Source organism: Triplophysa dalaica, chromosome 6, assembly GCF_015846415.1.
Source record: "Triplophysa dalaica isolate WHDGS20190420 chromosome 6, ASM1584641v1, whole genome shotgun sequence".
Taxonomy (NCBI): Eukaryota; Metazoa; Chordata; class Actinopteri; order Cypriniformes; family Nemacheilidae; genus Triplophysa; species Triplophysa dalaica.
The window spans coordinates 19,664,374-19,685,493 of NC_079547.1; the positions used below are offsets into that span (position 1 = coordinate 19,664,374).

Sequence of the window (21,120 nt, forward strand, 5' to 3'; positions counted from 1 at the left end):
TGGATAGACGGCATGCCACACATTATAAAGCTAGAATTTAAATGGATAGTTCACCAAAAAATGAAAATCCTGTCATCATTTACTCACCCTCAGAAGAGTTCCAACACTGTATCAAATTATTTGTTCTGTTGAACACAAAAGAAGATATTTTCAAGCGTGTGGGAAACTAAATAGCTCTTGGGCACCATTGACTATAATGTTAGTTTTCTTCCATACTATGGAAGTCAATGGTGCCCCAGAACTAATTAGTTTCCTTTTGGCTTACAAACATTCTTCCAAATATATTTCTTTGTGTACAGCAGAACAATACAATTTACACAGGTTTGGAACAACTTGAGGGAGAGTAAAAATGACAGACTTTACATTATTGGGTGAACTATCCCTTTAAATTATGATTAACAAAGAATGTGACGAGAGCTTACTCCAACAATTCCAAACTGTCTACTCTGTTGTTTCCAGGGATGGTTTAGCCCAGGTCAGGTGTTTGTCCTGGATGAATACTGCGCTCGGAATGGGGTGAGAGGGTGCCACAGACATCTGTGTTACCTGGGTGACCTGCTGGAGAGGGCAGACACGGGACACATGATCGACCCGACGCTGCTCCACTACAGCTTCGCGTTTTGTGCGTCCCACGTTCATGGCAACAGGTACCACATATCACATCTTCACGTTATATGTTAATATAAATCACACGACTGTTTGGACATCCAATGCACTGATACACAGCGTTGGTCGGGATACAGATCCAGGTTCAAAGGAGGCGGATTACATCATCAGCCCATTTTTGCACTTTGATTTGCTTACGCGTTTTTTTCTCCCGTGAATGTTCTTTATAATTTTGTCAAATTTTGTTGTGTCTTTGTTCTCGATCATTATCATTCTTTTCACTTCCCAAACCTCAGCAGTATTCTTTCAACCACTACGCCTTCCATTCTCTCTTTCAGTTTTTTTACTTTCCAAATCTCATTGTGTTGCTCACTTCATTACATGTTCCTGATAGTCAGAGGGGGTCTGAGTTACAGGGGGCTGGCTCAAAGCCAGGAGGGAAAAAGGAGTCTAAAAAAAAGAGGAAATGTAAAACACAACTGGCCCCTGAATGTGCAAGGTAAGAGGGTTTATCGAGGACATACTCACATCATATCCTGTACAAATGTCTAATGATTGGTTTCTAATGATTGGACTTATTGAGCCATGTTGACTCAATAAGTCAACATGAAACGTCGTTCACATTTTGAATTTAAAAATGGATAACTGTTGTCCTTGATGCTGATTGGTCAATTGTTTCATGTTGACTTTAAGCATTAGAAGCGCTTTCATATGCACTCGTATAACATTTTTTGTTGTAACCATTCACAAGCTATGATTCTGTTCCCGCTGACTTGTTGAAGGTATATTTATTATTGTTCTGCGGCTGGGTGTGTATTAAATGTATTTTAATGTAATATGATGCCCGAGTGGAGTGCTGTGACATCGATAGCTGTAAATTTTAAAAATGGCTTGGAAACAATCTCCCCCACGAGTATCACAGAAGGGTCCCATCTGCTGGGTACAAATACATTTATAGCCACCGTATTAGATTAAAGAAAGCCAGACATAGCTCCTGGTTAGATGTTCTCCTTGGACTTTGTGTGCCAGGGCTATATTTTATTGTGTTTTATTGTTTCAAGTATGACGGCTTACTGAAATGTTAATGTGATTTGATTTGCTTTCAGCGGGTATATACTGCAGGCCGTTTGAAATGTAGTAACACGGTGTCATCATTAGTTGTTTATGGATTTTATTTGTCAGGGGGGGGTGTGTAAATAAACTTTCTTTCAAAATTGATCTTTTTGCAAGTGAATCCTAACCGATGTGCAATGTCATGTTTTGCATGTCAAACAGGCCTGATGGTCTCGGAACGGTTACGGTGGAGGAAAAAGAGCGTTTTGAGGAGATCAAAGAACGATTACGTGTTCTTCTGGAAAATCAGATCACAAACTTTAGGTATGTAGACGGAAGGGTTTTATTAAAAGTGTCACTACATCTAATATACCATTAATATACCAATGTGCAAGGAAAGATGTTTAAGGGAGACTCCACCTAAAAATGAAAATTCTATCATGAATTACTCACCTCTTGTCATTCCAAACCTGTATGACTTGCTTTCTTCTGCAGAACACAAAAGAAGATTTTGAAGAATGTTGGCAACCAAACAGAGGCAGTACCCATTCACTTGCATTGTTATGTGTCTATACAATAGAAGTGAAAATACATCCACTGTATGGGTAACAACATTCCTCAAAATATCATCTTTTGTGTCATGCGGAAGAAAGAAAGTCATACAGGTTTGAGACGACAAGATGGTAAGTAAATGGTCGAAGAATTTTCATTTTGGGATGAACTATCCCTTTAATGCAGAATGAATGATATTGCTGTGATGATGGGCCTGTTTTTGATTTTCTTTATTAAATATGCATTTTCATATAGGCAATGACATTTTATTACTTGCATTTTCTGTATCGCACCCCTATCCTTTTAAACTCTAACTTTTAACATAAAACCACTGGTAGAAACCTTTTTGTTATCTACTAAACAAAAATCCAAAATTAAAACGGGATAGAACTTTCTTCAGTCTCAACACTGTTTTTATTTACTTTTTTGTAGGTATTGCTTTCCGTTCGGTCGCCCTGAGGGAGCTTTGAAAGCCACTCTGTCTTTGCTGGAGCGGGTAATAATATCCATACCGCTTATATTGATTCATAGTCAAAGGTGTGACAGCGATGGAAGGCGAAAGAAAAGCAAATGATGTTCCTTCTTATTTACGTTTCCGTTTTCTTCCATCCATCATTATTTCAAACAAATGTTTGCTTCGTAATGCTGATTCATACACATTCTGATGCATTTCTGACTCTGGATAACACAGATTTGTTAACTGATTTGTGTTTTCTCACAGGTGCTTATGAAGGACATTGTGACCCCAGTGCCGCAGGAGGAAGTCAAAGGGGTCATTCGTAAATGCTTAGAGCAGGCAGCTCAAATCAACTATCAGCGCATCACAGACTACGCCACAGTTGAAGGTGATGATCGATGCCGTCTTTTTTTATTCAATCATAATGCAGTTTTCTTTTGAACATGATAATGCAAATGGGTTTAACTGTGGTCCATATTTCAATTGTTTTGTGAGAGCCAAAGGTTGTTTGTTTAGGTAAGTAACTGGGATGGAAGGGAAATAACTGTGTTCTTTTTTCGAATGCTACAGAACATTTTGCCTACTCACAGTCAATCTCTGAATACAGGTCATCTCATTTCCCTCCCAAAATACTGGAATATTTTGCCAACACTTAAAAAAAAAGATTATTTGCCTTTGCCCCAGTAAGATTTTCCTTTAAGTTACTGTAAGGTTTTGTTTTGTTTGTTGGTTATTTGAGGGTTTGATATATTCGCCTGTTTGGATTTTTTACTTAAAGTCCCAGTGAGATAAAAAATGACAATTCTTATTTTTCATGAAATATTACCCTCATAATCTTCAGATATATCTGAAAATGCACTTCTACCCTGAAATGTGTATCCATCTCACATGACGTAAAATAGACGGCTTGGCCAGAGTAGCCGTTGACTCCTCCCCCCAATTGTCAGTCTGATGCCAGTTTCATTACAAAATCAATGTCAATTCGCTGTGAAAAATGCAAGCCACACCCACTAGTTTTCTCCTCGAAATTCTCTTTTCACTCTGAAATGTGTCAGAATATGGAAGTAAAAAAGAACGCAACTTCCGGTTCACGGGGACTTTAAGTACAGTCATCCTTCAATTGTCCTGCCTCTACCTTGTTTAATCTACAGTATGGTCACAAAGTTCTAAAGTCTGCCTTTTTCTTGCCTTTTACAAAGAAATTTAAATGTCTTCTCGTCCATTTTCCTTTTGTAGACTTGTGTGTAAAAATGCATTCAAAACCACACAAAGAAATGGCTTATTACCATTTCCTATCTGTTCCAGAAGATAACGCTGAAAAATGGGACACAAGGGACTTTTGTTCGAATGTTCTTCACACATTCTCTTTTCTATTATTGTTGTGGCTTGGATCAGAATGAGAAAGGACATCAGGCTACAGAAAGATAGTTACAGAAGACGAAAATGAGTCTACAAGAATAACTCTGTTAATAGGAAGCGAGATAGAAATGAGGGTGAATTATGAGGTGTGTTGGTAGAAAGAGTCAACGGTTGAAAACACATTACAGCAAAGCGAGTGAAAGAAGCTGTGAAATGCAGGGGGAGGAGGCAGTGCCACCTCGAAAAATAACATGTTGGGCAACAAGCGTGAAAGAGGATTACGAAGAAGCTAAAGATGGGCCATAAGGAGAGATGTCTGCATGCGGAGGGGTGAAAGGCACTGCGGGCTGTTTTTGAGGAGGGTGATTGTGTTACATTAAATTGTGATAATGAAAAGTGACAGCTGATTCTGTTCACTCTCTCTGTCTCTCTCTGAATGCCTTTTACTTCATCAGATCATTGGTTGTGGCACTTTTTATTTCAAAGAGGGTGACAAACCAATGATACTAATGCGACAAATGGCCGACATCTTTCAGAACGCAGTGTATCTGTTTTCAAGTCTCTGAAAGACTTCGGCTGCTTGTTCCCTGATGACAATAAAGTGACATCATTTCATTAAAGGGACAGTTTACCCAAATATGAAAATTCTGCCATGTTGATTGAAACCCTTGTTGGCTTTTTTTCCTAAAGCATATACACAAATGGGTGTTGGCTGACAAGTTAATAAAGATACAAAAACTGCAATAGATTCATAAACTATATTCCAAAATGTCTACATTTATACGGCTAAAAGAACATTACGGTAAATGATGAAAGGATTTTTGTTTTGTGGTGAACTGTTCCTTTAAAAGCTACTTTTTCCACCTCCACTTGTTAGCAACACTTTGTGTACAAAAACAAAAGTTAAACAAACTTGGTTAATGTTAATCTAAACATTGTAGAAATTAATTTCTATATGCACTATAACATTATAAATATATATTATATTTAGATATATATGTTAATGCCAAATAACAATGTACAGGTATACAGTATATTAAAATATAAGAGTGCATTTGTAAGTTAACATTACCAAGAATATTAAATTCTGACAACTAAACTAAAATAGAACAATATAGCAGCAGTCCATTACTTTATTCTCTATACCGCCATCTCTGTTTGAAACACAAAATTGCAAGATACTTACATACTCAAACTGTCATTTTTTTGGTCAATGTTACCTGACAGCTCAAACTATAAATCATTATTAAAAGCTTACTGTTGTGAATTGGTGTTAAATAAGGAGACAGTTTAAAAAATGTGTTTCACATATATTTTATACTTTTATTTGATAAAAGTTGTGGACTGCAGCTGTAAGTTAAAGTGTTACTAAAATGTTTACTTTATCTCTCATTTTGAGTAAAACAGAAGAGTGGTTGTGGTTTAAGAGTTAAGCCATCGAATCATGTCGCATTACTCAGCATTTTTCAAAAACCTGCTTTATTTTTCTTAATGAGAACTTCCCTTTAGACAAGACATCGCTTCTCCATGTTTGACCCTGAACCCCCTTTCCTGACCCCAAACTCTTGCATGCCGGAATCCTCTTTTTCTGTAGGAAAAAAGAGGGAAATGTATGATCACCCTGTCTACTCCTTGGCTACACAAGTGATGGATTTAACCATCCGTGAGTAACAACCCATCACCCCATTATTCTCTACCTCTTCCATGAAATCAACCTCCCATGTCACGTCGTTCCCAGAACTGTCAATTATCGTTTTACCATCTCCATACAGATGACCGACATTGAGTAGAGAACGAATACGTGACGTACGATTTAGCAGAGATGTTTCATCTGTTTGTAATATGACATGACTAATGCATCCGTTCAGCTTCCTCTTGTTCGCTTTTGGTTGAGGCTCATGTTTGTGACTTGAATGCATTTTTACTTTGCTCGCTGTTTGACTTTGTCTGAGTGTGTATCGTTGCTGTGGTGTGGTAGGTGGTTTCACTGGGGGGTTCCAGAACACATCAACAGGTGACAGAGCTACCGGGAGAGCAGGAGAATAGTACATGTGTACGAGCTATGACTTATGTGTTCAAACATCACAAGTTTGTCTCGTTTGTCATTATGATGACTGTCAATTTGTCAAATGGCTATTGTCTCTGTTCAGTATGTCATTCTGTTGCTACCTTGCCATGTTTTTATGTCCAGGTAAAAATCTTAGTGTTTGTATTTGTTTTCCATTGTTTTTTTTTATAATTATATCCAATACCCAAGATCCTCTGGAGAACAATCAAGAGTGAAATTAGCAGAGAAAACATGCCACCCTGAGGAAACTTCACTTTTCCTCTTTCTCTCTTTATTTCTCTCTCTCTTTTCTTCAGTATTCTTTATGTTGCTCTGACGTTCTATTTATCTTTCTCTCCTCTCTCTCTCAAGTTGAAAAAACACTAAAGGATCAGAAGGATCCAGGTGAAGCTATGACATCATCCTTTATGCCTTAACACATCCCGGCACATGCAAGGAAAAACTTTTGTAGTGTGAAAATCCTGTGCACACCATGACATCCAGCCCACTATTGTGCAGTATTTTGTAAAGATAGTATTATTTGATCAATACATTTCTTTGTAAAGACTAATCTTCCATTATATTAGTTATTTCATGCAAACAAATATTTCTGTTGCAAATTTTTTCTGTGTCCAAAAGTGAGGATGCAAAACACGTTACATGATTGCATGCACGGATTCACCATTTAGTAGTTTTCTTTTTATTCCCTAGTCTTGTTTAGCATTCCAGAACATTTTGGACACATTGAAAATGGATAAAGTATGAAACTTGGATGATGATAATGACAGATTATCATCGCATCCGTCATCATTACTTTATCGTGTTATGTTGATGACATCATGGCTTTAGAACATTTTTAGAACATGCCAAAAATACACTGTATTGCTCAAAATGATAGATTTTTCTTTTATGCCAAAAATCATTAGGATATTAAGTAAAAGCTCATGTTCCATGAAGATATTTTGTAAACTTCCTACTGTAAATGTATCAAAACTTTATTTTTTATTAGTAATATGGTATGATAAGGACTTCGTTTTGCGATTTTCTCAATATTTGGATTTTTGTAATTCCAGATTTTATCCAAATATCATTCTATCCTAACAAACCGTTCATCAATGAAAAGCTTATTTATATTTGACCCTTAAGACTGGTTTTGTTGTCCAGGGTCACATATGGTTCACAGCCCACTGAGTAGTAAATACTTGCACAGTTCCCCGCATTCCTCCCTTTCCTTCAGTAATAACCCAAGAATGCAACAGAGCAATAAACCAATAGCATAAAAGTGAACCTTTCACACTCTAGACTCCAAGATCGAGGAGTCAGACAAAATGATAAATAAGTCATTTCCTTCATGACTGGTCTAGCGTTTTAGTCAATAAATTAAAGATTTTCTTTTCTCCTTCAGTGGAGAGCTCAGAATTGCTGAGTTGGTCTCGTATTTGTCTCGCTTTTTTGCTTTTCTGTCGTATTCATTTCATCTTGTTCGGGCGAAACTTAATTATATGTTCAAATCAGAAGCACTTAGGTGTGTCCCTCTGTTTTCATTCCATCAAAATGTTGCATTTGTCTGACTATATCAGGTCTGCTCTTTTTCTCATGTGTTGTCCTTAACATCTAGATGATAGCTTCAGCCAAATTCACTAGTTAAAATATGAACATTAATGGCCGATATACACAGTGGGGTTCAAAAGTCTAAACAAATGAGATTTAAAGCTTTTTTTAAACCTCAAACTTAACAAATATGAAATATTGAGAATATAAATAAATATATCATAAAAATTTAAGGGTAAGGTTCCGCATTGTCTGCACCATAGCTCAGATTTCTTTGCTTCCACATAAGCAGAGGGGAACGATTGTGCTGGTTATGTAATTGTTCAATAAATTATACTAAATAAACAATACAAATGACATTTCTTGCACAATAAATTCTTGAGTAATAAATCTTTTGTAATAAATTGAATTAAATAAGAAAAATGTGACAGAAATATATTCACATATTGTCTTGGACCCCATTGTTTATTAATACATGCTTGCCAAAGTAATATAAACATTTTTTTTTCTGTTTAAATCTAATTAGCTAATCTAATGAAAGATTGTCATTTCTGAATATTTATAGTTTTTTATTCTTCCATACTTTGTAAATACCCCACATTAGCGATATAAAGTTTCCCTTCGTGGCAAGTCGGTTTATTTACCCACTTAGAAAGTGGTTGGATGCATCCAGTGTGATAGATCACAAATAACTAAAATACCCCTCAGCAGTCTCTCTGACATCAATTACGCATCTTTGTGTTATGAGTGTCATCAACAATATTGTCATTCCTGCATGCTCAGTTAAGCACGTATGACTTCCTCAGACTGCATTCCAGAGGTCATGACATTAGATATAACTGGAAGAAATCTATTAATCGACCGCTTTAATATTAACTGTTCCTCTTCTCCCCATCACCCTGCTCTGCTCCAGAGAATGTAGCTAACCTAGCTACGCCGGCTAAGAAACTGGAGCATGTGATCCGCCTGGCAGAGTTAGTCATAGAGGTACTACAGCAGAACCAGGATCATCACGCCGAGGTGAGTCAGCTTCATGTCTTTGTTCATCTAATATTCTCTCACTTCTTTTTTTATCTAGTTAATGGCGTATGTAGGACTGGGAATATAAATTGTATTATCTTTTACTCACTCTTATGTTGTTTTAGACCTGTATCAATTTCTTCCTTCTGTAGACCACAAAAGAAGGCAGGATGTGATGTCACACTGTACTTTTTCATTCAATGAAAGTGAATGGTAACCGATGTGGTCACGCTAAAAATGACAATTAAAGCACTATAAACTTAGTCTATAAATACAGTATGGCTTTAGAATACTTTTTTGGCTTTGTTTTGATCTGTTTTATGGTAATTTTGGAGACTTTTGGAATATAGTACCTGGTCACCATTCACTTTCATTGTATGGAAACAGATGGGTTGGCATTTCACTTATCTTCTTTCTTTCTCTTTTATGGAGGAAATGAAATCATACAGGTTTGAAAAAACGTAAGGATGAGTAAATGATGAGCGAATTTATATTTTCATGTGAACTGTTCCTTTAAATGACTCCCCTATAATACATGCTTGTTGATAGCTAGAAGCGAATTTGTAAAATATCAAACACTAACTCACCCATAAGATCCAGTCTCTCAACCACTTTCTCTGGATCTACACCTTGAAGGCAGCATGAGAATGCAGGTTGTTTCTGTATTCTGGATGTTAAACAAGTTCCTTTGGGAAACATGAAAATGCATAAGGAACATCCCAAAGCATTATAAATAGTGAGACAACCAGGGTGTTCAGAACTAATCTTTTGCAGTAACTGGTCAATTTGCATGTTCCAGCAGTTGACTATTACCAGTACTACAAACCAGTACATAACTGGCATATTAGATAACGGTCTACCTGAGATTGATAGATTTACTGTATCTTTCTGAATATGCTTAACAGGCTGCGGTCACAAGTTCAGGAGACCAATCGGTACAGTATCATGTTTCTTTTTTCTTAAGTTGTCATCACATAGTGTACCTTTTCCCTCAAGCATGTCGATTCACGCAGATAAAGGCTTTTCTGTTTTGTCGGGGTGGAGGGGACAGTTGCAAAAATCTGCAGAAGGAATATACATATGACAGATTTGACATTAAATGTTTAGTTTTGGTCTCTTGGATGCCTTGGAAATGCTTAAAGCTTTCTTTAAATGTTTTTTAGAATATGCCACGTTCAATTTTATAGAATAACACTGCATAGAATTTCACTGTTGTCAAATTTTACTTGCTGTAGACTGCACTATATGAGGCAAAATACATTTACACAGAATCATTTACAAACTCACTTTTCACATAAAGAACGTCCCTGCTGAAAGAATAAACTGAAGCAAATTTACAGTTTTTAATAAAAAAGACTGGTTTCCGAGATCAGCTAAATTGGCTGCACAATGATAAGTCAAGACTAATCGAAAGCAAAATAAAAGTTTTTGTTTACATATAGGTGTGTATTGTGTAAAATAATCATATATAGATATACACACATTCATGCATGTACAGTACATATTTACGAAATATTTACACGTGTATATACATATTTATATATAATTTATATTGTATATAATTATTTCATATATCAATATATTTTCCAAAAATTATACATGCAGGTACATACTATTTATAAATATAAATATAATTATTATACACATTATCCACACATATATTATGTAAACCAAAACTAATATTTTGCTTTTGATTAGTCGTTACCAGAGCCATTGAATATGAGAGTTACGATACTCGATCTCGCCACCATGTTGTCACGTGGTTCATGGAGCGCTCTATACTGTCAACCTATTTAAATGGATTTAAGCTGGACTGTATTTGCATTTATTTTGCTAAAACATATTCACATTGTGTTCTTTGATTACTAATTTTGACTAAATTTATAGCAGCATTTTATCTTGGAAGTAATGCAAATATAAGATCAGTCTTTGTATTCTAACTTTGACATTTCATTTCAACTGCCATGTCGTTAAAATGTAAAAACATGCAGTAATTTCACCAACTGTACAACAAATGCATTTGGGAAACACTGAAATGAATGGCCTCCTGTGCTATGTTTGGAACTATCGGACGCTCCATGACGCGAGTTGCTTCAGCATTCCATTCTTCCAATAGAGGTCGTAACTCTCATATTCAACGGCTCTGAACGTGACTAATCGTTGTGCAGCCTTTACAGGGGAATTCACAATGAATTATTCATGATCCAAAAGTTTGAACCTTTGTTCAGAATAAACATTTTGTACATTAACACCTTGCACATACATCACTCTACATTTCATGTTTTTCTCACCATTCGATCCATGGTTGAGCAGGGAGGCAAAGAGGTATGTGCTTAAAGTGAATGCAATGGAAAAAGCCCCTTACCAGCTTGTGCATGAGCTATGAAGGGTTCCCTTACCCTATATTTTCCCGTCCCACACAGTCAATGTAAGGACATTTATCCCCATGTTCAAAATGGGTTTGTCTGAATTCCTCAGCTTGTGTCTGTCGACTCTCCCTTTAAAGTGAGGCTTGCAACCCCACCGGCAAGGCCAACCCGCACAATGACTCCTTTGCTTCCAGGGGAATGTTTTTTGTATATTTAGTTAGCTGTTCTGCCCTTTCCATTAGTATACCTTTCAAAATTAAAGTGTCTCTCTCAATGAATGACCAAACTAATGCCATGACAGAACCGTCCTTTCACGACCAATCTTGCAGAATTACAGTATTTGCTGTAATATTCAAATTAAACTGAATTTTTTGCATTCTGTCAAAGTGGACACAATGCGTACAGTAGGTGTTTGCTAATGCTATTGCCTACCAAGTGCTCCCCGATGTGCAAGATGGGTCTTCGGAAAGGATTTATGGGTTGCTTCAATTTGGTGATTAAGTTAAGCCTTACGAAATCTTGCTACTCTAGCAAATACTATATTCATTGGACCGTTATGATCAATATAGTCTTTTCAAGTTATTTATAAAGACTTAAGGTAAGTGAAATGGTAAGTGTTTACTACTTCCTCTGTAGCACAGGGGATTTAGCGGAAACGTTTTGGGGCTCATAAAAGCTGCGGGTTTATGACAGTACATAGCATTAAAAGAACATAGCATGCAGCCAGATGTAATGAATAAGCCTCCGAAAAGGCTGATCAGTTACCTGAATGGGTTAATCACTGGTCAGTTTTTTTTTAATAGACATAAAGTGTTTTATGCCAAGACTGCAAGCAACCCCGATTGATCTAAGAAACTCCAATTCAACATCCCGCAACCGGTCGAAAATGTATTATCGCTTTAAGAGATTAAAGCTAAGTATTGGAGAATTATTTAGTCATTAACCATGTAAAGAATCCTGCTGCTTGCTTGCAGTCTTCGGCGTATCAGGGACTGCAATGTTGCATGATCGCGAAACACATCCCCATCCCAAGGGTAGGGATGCAGTGATGTGAAAAGTTGAATCACATCGTCCATTTGGAGGGCAAAAGCATGCAGGGATTTCTACCCCACTTGCATGAGAACTGCACCTCTGCTAGCATCTTGACTCCACCGGGAATTAATCTGATAAGGGAAGCATTGTTTTAAAATCAAGTGACCTACAGTATATACAAACCTATATATTTGCAACACAAGATTTTAGTTTTTTTTTTATATAAATAAATTGAATACCCTCTTCATTACATATGGAAGGGGCTTAGAAGGTCTCAGAATTGAGATATGTAACTATTATATAGAGGATCCATTAAAAATGTCTTCTTATGGTGAAATGTTTTTTTACATTTAGTTTGGAATATGTTATGTAAAACGTTCTGTGTTGCAAATTGATAAACACTTTTAAGAAGGTTTCAAATGGCATAACGGCAAATGTGTCAACTTTACCCTAGTAAACTGGTTACTTAAATGTTGTGTACGCTTGATAATGAACACACGTTCATTATACATTAACATTTTCTTTAATAAAAAGAGTAATTAGAAAGAGATTGAAGCTTGTGAAATCTGCATTTCACATAGAGGACACATAACCAGTTCACTAGCTTTAAATGGTCTGACATTGCCTTTTACTCTTTATATCTAACACTTCCAACTTTTTCTTTGGACGTCAAGGCCTTTGCATGGTGGTCAGACCTGATGGTGGAACATGCTGAGAACTTCCTGTCTCTCTACGGTGTCGAAATGGATGCCGCCCTTGAGATCCAGTCTCCTGAAAGCTGGGACAGTTTTCCGCTCTTTCAACTTCTAAATGATTTCCTCCGTAACGACTGTAAGCACGACACTTTGTTCTAAGTTCCAAGTGATATAATTGCCACAATGATTTAATGTATCTTAAGGGATATTTCACCCATAGTGTCATCATTGAATTCTGTCGTCAAAGCTGTATAAATGTATTTGCTCTGCTGAAGACAAAAGAAGCTATTTTGAAGAATATGGAAAAAACAATCAGTTGACCATTGACTACCATAGCAGTTATTCTTGCTAGTATGGTTGTCAATGGTTACTGTTTCGTGTTCAGCACAAGGAGAACATTTATATAGTTTTGAAACAACTTCTGGGTGAGTAAATGATGACAGAATTTTTATTTTTGGGTGAACTATTGCTTTAACCAATTTTGATTTAATGGATGCTAATATGTTTGTCTAAATATGTGTAAACGGTACACATACATGCCACTTAGATGCTGTTTGTTTGTTAACTGCTCAAGATTTATTGAGTTACTCTTTTTCTTTTGTGTCTGTTTTCACAGATCACCTGTGCAACGGAAAGTTTCACAAGCATCTGCAGGACCTGTACGCCCCTCTTGTGGTGCGATATGTGGATCTTATGGAGTCCTCCATTGCTCAGTCCATTAACAGGGGATTTGAGCGGGAATCATGGGAGCCTGTAAAGTAAGACACCACTTCCTCAAGAAATTGGGCTTTGGCCGGGAGCCGGGGCCTTTCAGGACAAAAACATCAAACAAATACAAATTAACCCATGTAGCGGGGCATAGACATCCCAATCATAAGTTATTTTTATTAGAGAGGTGTTCTTCAAAAATATATATTTATAATGACTCCCTTGATGCCATCAGAACTATTATTATTCATTTTCTAATTCATAACGAATGGTATTTATTAAGTGTAATGACATCATCACCAGTCATAGATGTAAAATTTGCCCAGCATCCGAGTTTACAGAGTCCACCGTCTATCAGGATAGATTTAAGTCGTCTGCAAGTTTTCATCCTTTTTTTATGAACTAACACTCATATTGTGTGCTTTAAACAAAATGCTTTTATGTCCTAATCAATTCTTCTGTCATGCTTGATTTTGGTTTGCATGTTGATTTTAATGATTTTCCGCCGGTTCCCGGTGACGATAACATTCTGTAGATAAGCTGGAATCCTTAGAGAAGATATAGCCTGTCTAAATATTCGAAACCAAATTGATGCCCCTTGAGAAATATATCCAACATGTTTATTCTCATTTATTTGTTGTCTGTATGTGTGAAACGTCACAACTGTCCCCAAACATCCCAAGCTGCTGTTTGTTCTTGCTGTTAAAAGATTTCTGCTTTTACTTCCTTTTATATACATATACACGTGTGCTGTTATCAATATTATCGATCATGAGTTTCGTTCTACTCAGGTCTTCTGTTTAAATGTGCTTTAGATTCCCTCCCTACATTTAATGACCGGTTTGTTGATGTGTGTGCTGTTTACGTCTAAAGATGGTGTTTTTCATTTCTACGTTTCTCTCTTTTTTGTACTGTATGTCTTACATTGCTTATTTGCAGCATTCCACTTTGCCACTGTTATGGATTTTTTTCTTTTTTTTGTCTGTTTCTGCAGGAGTTTAACAAGTAATCTGCCCAATGTGAATCTGCCAAATGTGAACCTTCAAATTCCCAAAGTACCAAATCTTCCCGTGCCAGTAGCAGGACTATCTGTTAACCTTCCACAAATGCCTAGCTTTTCCACTCCGTCCTGGATGGCTGCTATTTATGACTCTGAGTGTGTATTCAATGCATTTACCTGAGATCTGATGCATTCAAAAGTCTTCTTGGCATGAAAATGTTTTGAGTTAAGGTAATTATCGCTGGTCAGATACTGTACTGTTGTACTCTTACACTTTTGCCAAAATTGAAGGACATATAAGACCATGTTAGAGATCATCAGCAACGGATGTAGAATAACTACTGGCCAAGAACACGTGCCTCTAAAATCATTCTCATGTCAAGTAGCCTGTGAAGGGTCCAGACAGGCTCATGTGATTTGTTATTGGAAATGAGAACTGAAAAGCTCTTCATTTTCCTCCTCAATGTGCATGCCATTGAGGTTGGACTGAGGTGGTGAGATCTGGATTGCAACCCAAACCTACAATCAGGCCAGTGCGTAGATTTAGTCCAATACGATCCAAGCACAATCTGTTTACATCTCCAAAGTCAGACAACTCAGGATATCCTAAGTTTTACAAACATCTGAAGGTTATCTCCATCATTTCTATAGATATTTAACAACTTTCATTGATAACTCATGTAAAAGTTTCTTTGGTACTTATAACTCAATCCTATTTTATTCCATGTTTAGTTGCTCTATTTTAGCAGGTCTGTGTCTAGTATGGTGCGACATTAGGTTTTTTGTATTTTTTATGTCAATGGTAGAAAGAATGTTTCTAAAGAAAATTGTGTGAAAGTTTCTAGTGGGTGTGGGTTGGTAGAACTCCCTGCCTGGTCGTACAGTAGCTCTGTCATGGGTTTGGTAGCTTTGGTAGCTGATGCTCTGAAGTAGATGGTACTTCAGTGTAGCTGGCATCCAAGGCAGTAGAAACTGACCCCCTAGAGTTCAAACATCAGAGTTGGCTTTATTTTGGCATTTCCAGTGATACCTATACTTTACATATATATCTTACTCTCAATTTTAGCAATTCCACAAGACACAGGTCACTCTAATGTTTTAACTCTTTTCTGGCCGTATGACCCCTCACCTAAAGTATTTCTACTCGGGATGGCAGCGTCCTAAGAGTCAACTGCATGATGTGTTTTGATATTGGAAGCTCCTTTAGCCTCGGTGGGCATGAATAGTGAGAGAGGGCTCGGTCTTACTTCAAGGGATTCAAATTAAATTTAAATTCTGTCATCGTTTATTCACCTTCTTGTCATTTCAAACCTGTATGACATTCTTTCTTTCTTTCTCAGAACACAAAAGAAGATATTTTATAGAAAGAAATTTGGTACCCATTCACTTATATTGTATGGACACCAAACCAATGTAAAGGCACGAGCGCCGGTTGCCAACATTCTTCAAAATATCTTCTTTTGTGTTCTGCTGAAAAAAAGAAAGTCATTCAAGTAAATAAAGACAGAATTTTCATTCAAATGGCGTTTTAAGAACTCTTCAACATCAATTTCTGTTAAGCTTTATTTTTCATACTGTTGTGTCCAGAGACGTCATTAATGGAATAGTTCACCCCAAAAATTGTTTTGACTTTATTTCTTCTGTGGGACATAAGAGAACATGAAGTCAATGGATCTGGGTTTGGAACACTACAATAAGGTGAGTAAAATGTTTAATTGTCATATTTGGGTGAACTATCCCTTTAAAACCACTGGTAACATAGCTTATATTGGTCTGACAGACAGGGGGCTGGGTTTTGTTGCCTCTCTCTCTCCGAGCCTTCTCTCACCATGACATTCCAAGACCCCTCCCATTTATAGCAATGTGACAGAGCAAAGTATGCATGAATTCAGGTCAGTTCTATAAAGTTGTTTCAGAAACACACCTGTCTTGTTATTTTACCATACACTAATGGTGCGATCCCTGGTAAATAAATCCAGTTGGTGTATGGTTAAAATAAAAAATGCATAAATAAAGTCTGTGATGTGTAGCATCTTTCTATCATTCCATTCCTGAGTAGCAGGTCAACAGAACCTTGACCTCTAATATCTCACTGTGCCCGGCAGCAATGGCTCAGGAACGTCGGAAGATCTATTCTGGAAGTTGGATGCCCTACAAACCTTCATCCGAGACTTACACTGGCCAGAGGAAGAGTTTGCCAAGCACCTTGACAACCGCATGAGGCTCATGTCAAGCGACATGATCGAAACCAGTGTGAAACGGTACGTACCAGCATAACATATGATTTGAAAGTTCTTACCAAGCTTTAAAATATCAGAACATTTTTTCAATGCATTGGTCAACAGCACCAAGGGAGCGTTTGAATCTAAGCTGACCAAAAGCAGCCGTTCCACAGACTTCCGTATCCCACTGTCCTTATGCACCATGTTTAATGTGATGGTGGACGCCAAGGACCAGTCTGCTAAACTGTGTGCCATGGAGTTGGGCCAGGAGGTATTTGCCTAAACTTTTTCTGAGTGTTGTGATAGACCAGTGCTTGGTCTATAAGGGATTTTCTTATATAAAATCATCAGATTTAAAAACTAAGCATAAATATATAAAAGTGTATACTATTGTGTATCAGTATGCGTGTAGAAGGCTCAACATAGTGCAAGCAGAAAAATAAGTTCAGAGAGAGAGAAACAATGGGACCTGGACACAACCCAGGCTAGATTTGAATAACAGTCCCTGTCAAAGTTACCTTACCGCTAGATCCGAAAACATTTCGTACACTGGACCTTTAGCTTGATCTAGTTTTATCTAGATGCAAATGCTGTTCTTATGAATATAAAAATAACTAGCCGTGTTTGAGTCATCTCTTCTATTTCCATCTAGACTTTGTTTGTACAGCTGTGCAGTTAATGCACCAGGCGACTGCAAAATCCACTGAATGCTGTTGTCTGCTTCTGTATTTTCTTGTCTAAGTGTCTGAACCTGTCTCCACCTTTCAGAAACAGTACCATTCTCATATCGATGAACTTATTGAGGAGACTGTAAAAGAGATGATTTCCTTTTTGGTGGCAAAGGTATGTTTTGGGATAACAGTCCACACAAATGGACCCAAGGCGTTTGTGTAGAAATCAGTTTTTATTTGAATTGTCTGGTTGTTGTTAAACCGGTTGTGCTTTTGTGCCACTGGAACAGTTTGTGGTGATTCTGGAGAGTGTTCTTGCCAAGATCTCCAGGTATGATGAGGGAACTCTCTTCTCGTCTTTTCTCTCCTTCACGGTAAGCATAAAGTCTGTTATTTTATTTATATAAGTTTGAGCTGATAAAAAAAATATTTTTTTAATCTCTTATAAAAATATTTCTCTAAACCTGTTTTCAGGTCAAAGCAGCATCAAAGTATGTGGATGTCCCTGTGAGTATTAAATATTATACATACTTCTTCCTGTCTTTTCACATTCCTTCTATGAAAAACTTCATGAATTTACCATCTTTCCGTCTCTCTTTCTCTCTCTTTCTCTCCAATGCCACTTCCACAGAAACCAGGAATGGATGTTGCGGATGGCTATGTGACCTTTGTCCGTCACTCTCAGGACATTCTGAGAGATAAGGTCAATGAGGAGGTGTATATAGAGAGGTTATTTGATGTAAGTAAGATGCCGTTACCTCCGTGCCTATGAATGGAGGGCCCATCCAAAATGTGGCAAAACAAGGTGGCATAAGAGGGATAAGTCACATTTTGAGTGCCGAGCCTAGAGATTTTACATCCGGGCCAGGCATGACCTGAAGTTCCCTAATGTGTCATTGCTGTGACTTCCTGTTCCAGCTCTCTGTGCTCTGTTTCATTAGCCACGATGCATTGGACCTTTATGCTCTGGTGTTGTGTTAGCTAATGTGCGTTGGACTTTATTGCTCACCATTGAGGTTTCTTGTTTAAGAGGCAAAGTGTCACCACTACCACCCAGCGGATTATTTTAAAGACAGTGCTCTCCAAACAGTGAACTTTATACCAAAAAATGTGACATTAGAGGCATAATTCGCACCAAAATAAAAATCCTGTCATCGTTAATTCACCCTCATGTAGTTCAACACTTGTATATGACTCTTTTTTTATATGGAATACAAAAGAGGATATTTTGAGAAATGTCATGGTGGTCCATACAATGAAAGTCAGTAGGGCCAAATGTTGTTTGGTTACCAACATTCTTCAAAATATCTTCTTTTGTGTTCTGCAGAAGAAATACATACATGTTTTGAATGACATGAGTATGAATAAATAATGAAAGAATTTAAATTTTTGGGCGAACTATCTCATTAAACAAATTTTTGGCATAGGTTCCATTTCCTGACACAAGGACTGTGTTTACTCCTGGCGTTAAAATCTGTTTCGGACGATTCGAAATGTCTGGAACGTGTGGTCTAAAATGGAAAACAGGACCACCTCTCACCTGTAAATCAATGCAAGTTATGACTCATAAAGATATAAACCAAACAGCAGAAAGATAGGAAGGATGACAAAATACTTAGCATTTTTGTTAAGTCTTGTACATCTTATTCTGAGGTTTGCTTGATATCAACTTGCAATGACAAGTCACGTGACACCCAAAATGAACCACTCCAAGTGATAATTCTGTTTCATATTTAAGATTTGTTTTCCTGACTTGCGGTCGAGTCACCCGAGGTAGTTTTAATGAGAGGTGTAAACAAACCAAAAGATGTGTCTATAATTTAAACCCAAATGCATAGAAAAGATTTGATGTATTAACCTATTAGGGTGAAGGAGAGCACTGTTCGATTTAGCGAAATAATCCTGTGTGAATTGTGAACATGTGTCTTTGTTACACAATGGCATTCATGTGTGTTCATATATTAAGAAATGTGACAGATGTGTGGACCAGTGGTTGTGATTCAGATATGTGTGTGCGTGCGTGCGTAATTATATTTTTTTTTTTATATTTTCATTAGCGAGTGTTGTATGCGTGTGAGTATTCGGTTGTGTGTAATATCATAATGTAAAGAGCTGTATTTATTCGTCTACTGTGGTTAAAAGTGTGTTTGTGTGTGAGAGAGTGTCTGTTTGAGAACTAGCAAGATCTTTTGTACTTTTTGCCGTTTTGCTTGTTTTTAAGATTTCTAATGCACACACATCTAATGCATGCCTGTTGCAGATTTTTTTGTAAAATCTGCTGTTATGTATTTATTCTTTACATTTCTGTACTTTTGCTTTCCGATTATGCTTTGTTTTGTTTTTATTCGTTTGGTTCATTTTTTGTTGGTTATTGTTGGTAGTAATGCATCCAACCTTAAAGGCCCACAATGGATCTAATACGACGCATCTGTTTTTAGTCCATAATTTGAGTCTGTCGCTGTTGCGGTAAAAGCGCCGTCTTCACAAGAATTCTGTCCAAACTAATCACAATCAGTGAAAGACTCAGCAGTTGAAAATGGTGCCCAAAGGCATGAAATCAAAAGCAATTATTAAAACAGGAAAATCTATGATGGTGTCTGCTGTAGCGTTAACATCGATGCCTAAAGTTTTATTATCAAATTAAAGAAAGCATCCAGCAGCATGCCGTGATTCACGGAAAGCTCTTCGGAACATGCCAGTTGGCTTTGAATTCTTGTTTGGACAGTTCTATCAAACAGACTGAAAATGTGGAAGCGTGTATGGTTCCTGGTGGTCTTATGAGGTCCAAGGACATATTCAGCTGAGGGCTGTACGTCAAAAACAATTAAAAGTAATGATTACTTGCGTCCACGTTCTTATTTAACTATTAACCTTAAATTCAGATGCATCACTATTACTATTGCATAAACACATATTTGTATAAAATATATTTATATGCAGATATACATTGAACAGAAGTTCTTTTAAGACTGCCGTTTTCTACAACATCCCAGCTGACTATTCCTTTCAGTACTGTAATAATGTACACATATACTTTTTTATGTAATGCCTGTGTTAACTGTTCTGGTCGCCCACAGCTACATTTATGTATGTCTGTTTTATTATTTTCATTACATCATCCCTATCTTTAAACACTTTGTACTCACGACAGCCTAACCCTAAGACAGCATCCCAACTCATTCTGCATTCCTTCTAAGACAAAATGGAACTTATCTCTAAATGTCCTGCTGTTTGATCACATTCTGTCGAGTGGCATGAGTTCTAATCAAATAATCTTCCTGTGTACATCTTCTAGCATGACCCACCTCCTAAAAATCCCACCTCATGCACACACACAGTTGTTTGGCCTAGACACTCACATGCTCTCTATGCATGCACTGCACGCTCCAACCAGTAAACTCTTTGAAGTGGACAGGCAAAAAAATTATCACTTATCAAACTATAAAATGACCTAAATACAACAACAAAGATCTGGTTTTTGAAAGTTTATCAGAATAAGAATAAATCCGGAAATACTTGTATAAAAACATTTTATTCTTAATGAATTGGATGCCCAGTTAAAATGTATAGCCTATGACCACAAGCTTGAACTGAAAATAGCCCACTTCAAAACTCTCAGATCTATCTCTTCACTCCATAGGATACAGCACATTCCTTCTAGAAAACACGTCATCCATTGAACCACACGTGTGCTGTTCTCTTTGAACTACAAGTACAATTTCATCCGTGCATTGAGAATTCTGAATATGCATGATGCTCAGATTAAAACTAAAATCTT

The 21,120-nt window shown here is 37.1% G+C and overlaps 1 protein-coding gene across 15 annotated transcripts in view; it reads left to right on the top strand.

Annotated features, from left to right (window-relative positions):
* The window catches only part of cadpsb (Ca2+-dependent activator protein for secretion b), a 72,552-nt gene that overhangs the window by 48,146 nt on the left and 3,286 nt on the right, over positions 1 to 21,120 (top strand). For 2 of the 15 annotated variants that reach the window (XM_056750838.1, XM_056750839.1), the window contains 17 exons: positions 460 to 647; positions 1,882 to 1,983; positions 2,644 to 2,707; positions 2,933 to 3,056; positions 5,622 to 5,690; positions 8,539 to 8,645; positions 9,551 to 9,580; positions 10,959 to 10,970; positions 12,721 to 12,877; positions 13,358 to 13,499; positions 14,444 to 14,605; positions 16,555 to 16,710; positions 16,795 to 16,942; positions 17,440 to 17,514; positions 17,633 to 17,716; positions 17,817 to 17,849; positions 17,974 to 18,081. In XM_056750838.1, coding sequence (XP_056606816.1) covers positions 460 to 647; positions 1,882 to 1,983; positions 2,644 to 2,707; positions 2,933 to 3,056; positions 5,622 to 5,690; positions 8,539 to 8,645; positions 9,551 to 9,580; positions 10,959 to 10,970; positions 12,721 to 12,877; positions 13,358 to 13,499; positions 14,444 to 14,605; positions 16,555 to 16,710; positions 16,795 to 16,942; positions 17,440 to 17,514; positions 17,633 to 17,716; positions 17,817 to 17,849; positions 17,974 to 18,081 — 1,761 coding nt within the window. Of the gene's footprint in view, positions 1 to 459; positions 648 to 1,881; positions 1,984 to 2,643; positions 2,708 to 2,932; positions 3,057 to 5,621; positions 5,691 to 6,446; positions 6,480 to 8,538; positions 8,646 to 9,550; positions 9,581 to 10,958; positions 10,971 to 12,720; positions 12,878 to 13,357; positions 13,500 to 14,443; positions 14,606 to 16,554; positions 16,711 to 16,794; positions 16,943 to 17,439; positions 17,515 to 17,632; positions 17,717 to 17,816; positions 17,850 to 17,973; positions 18,082 to 21,120 lie in introns of all 15 variants that reach the window. The other 13 variants (XM_056750843.1, XM_056750844.1, XM_056750846.1 and 10 more) reach the window with 9 other exon arrangements.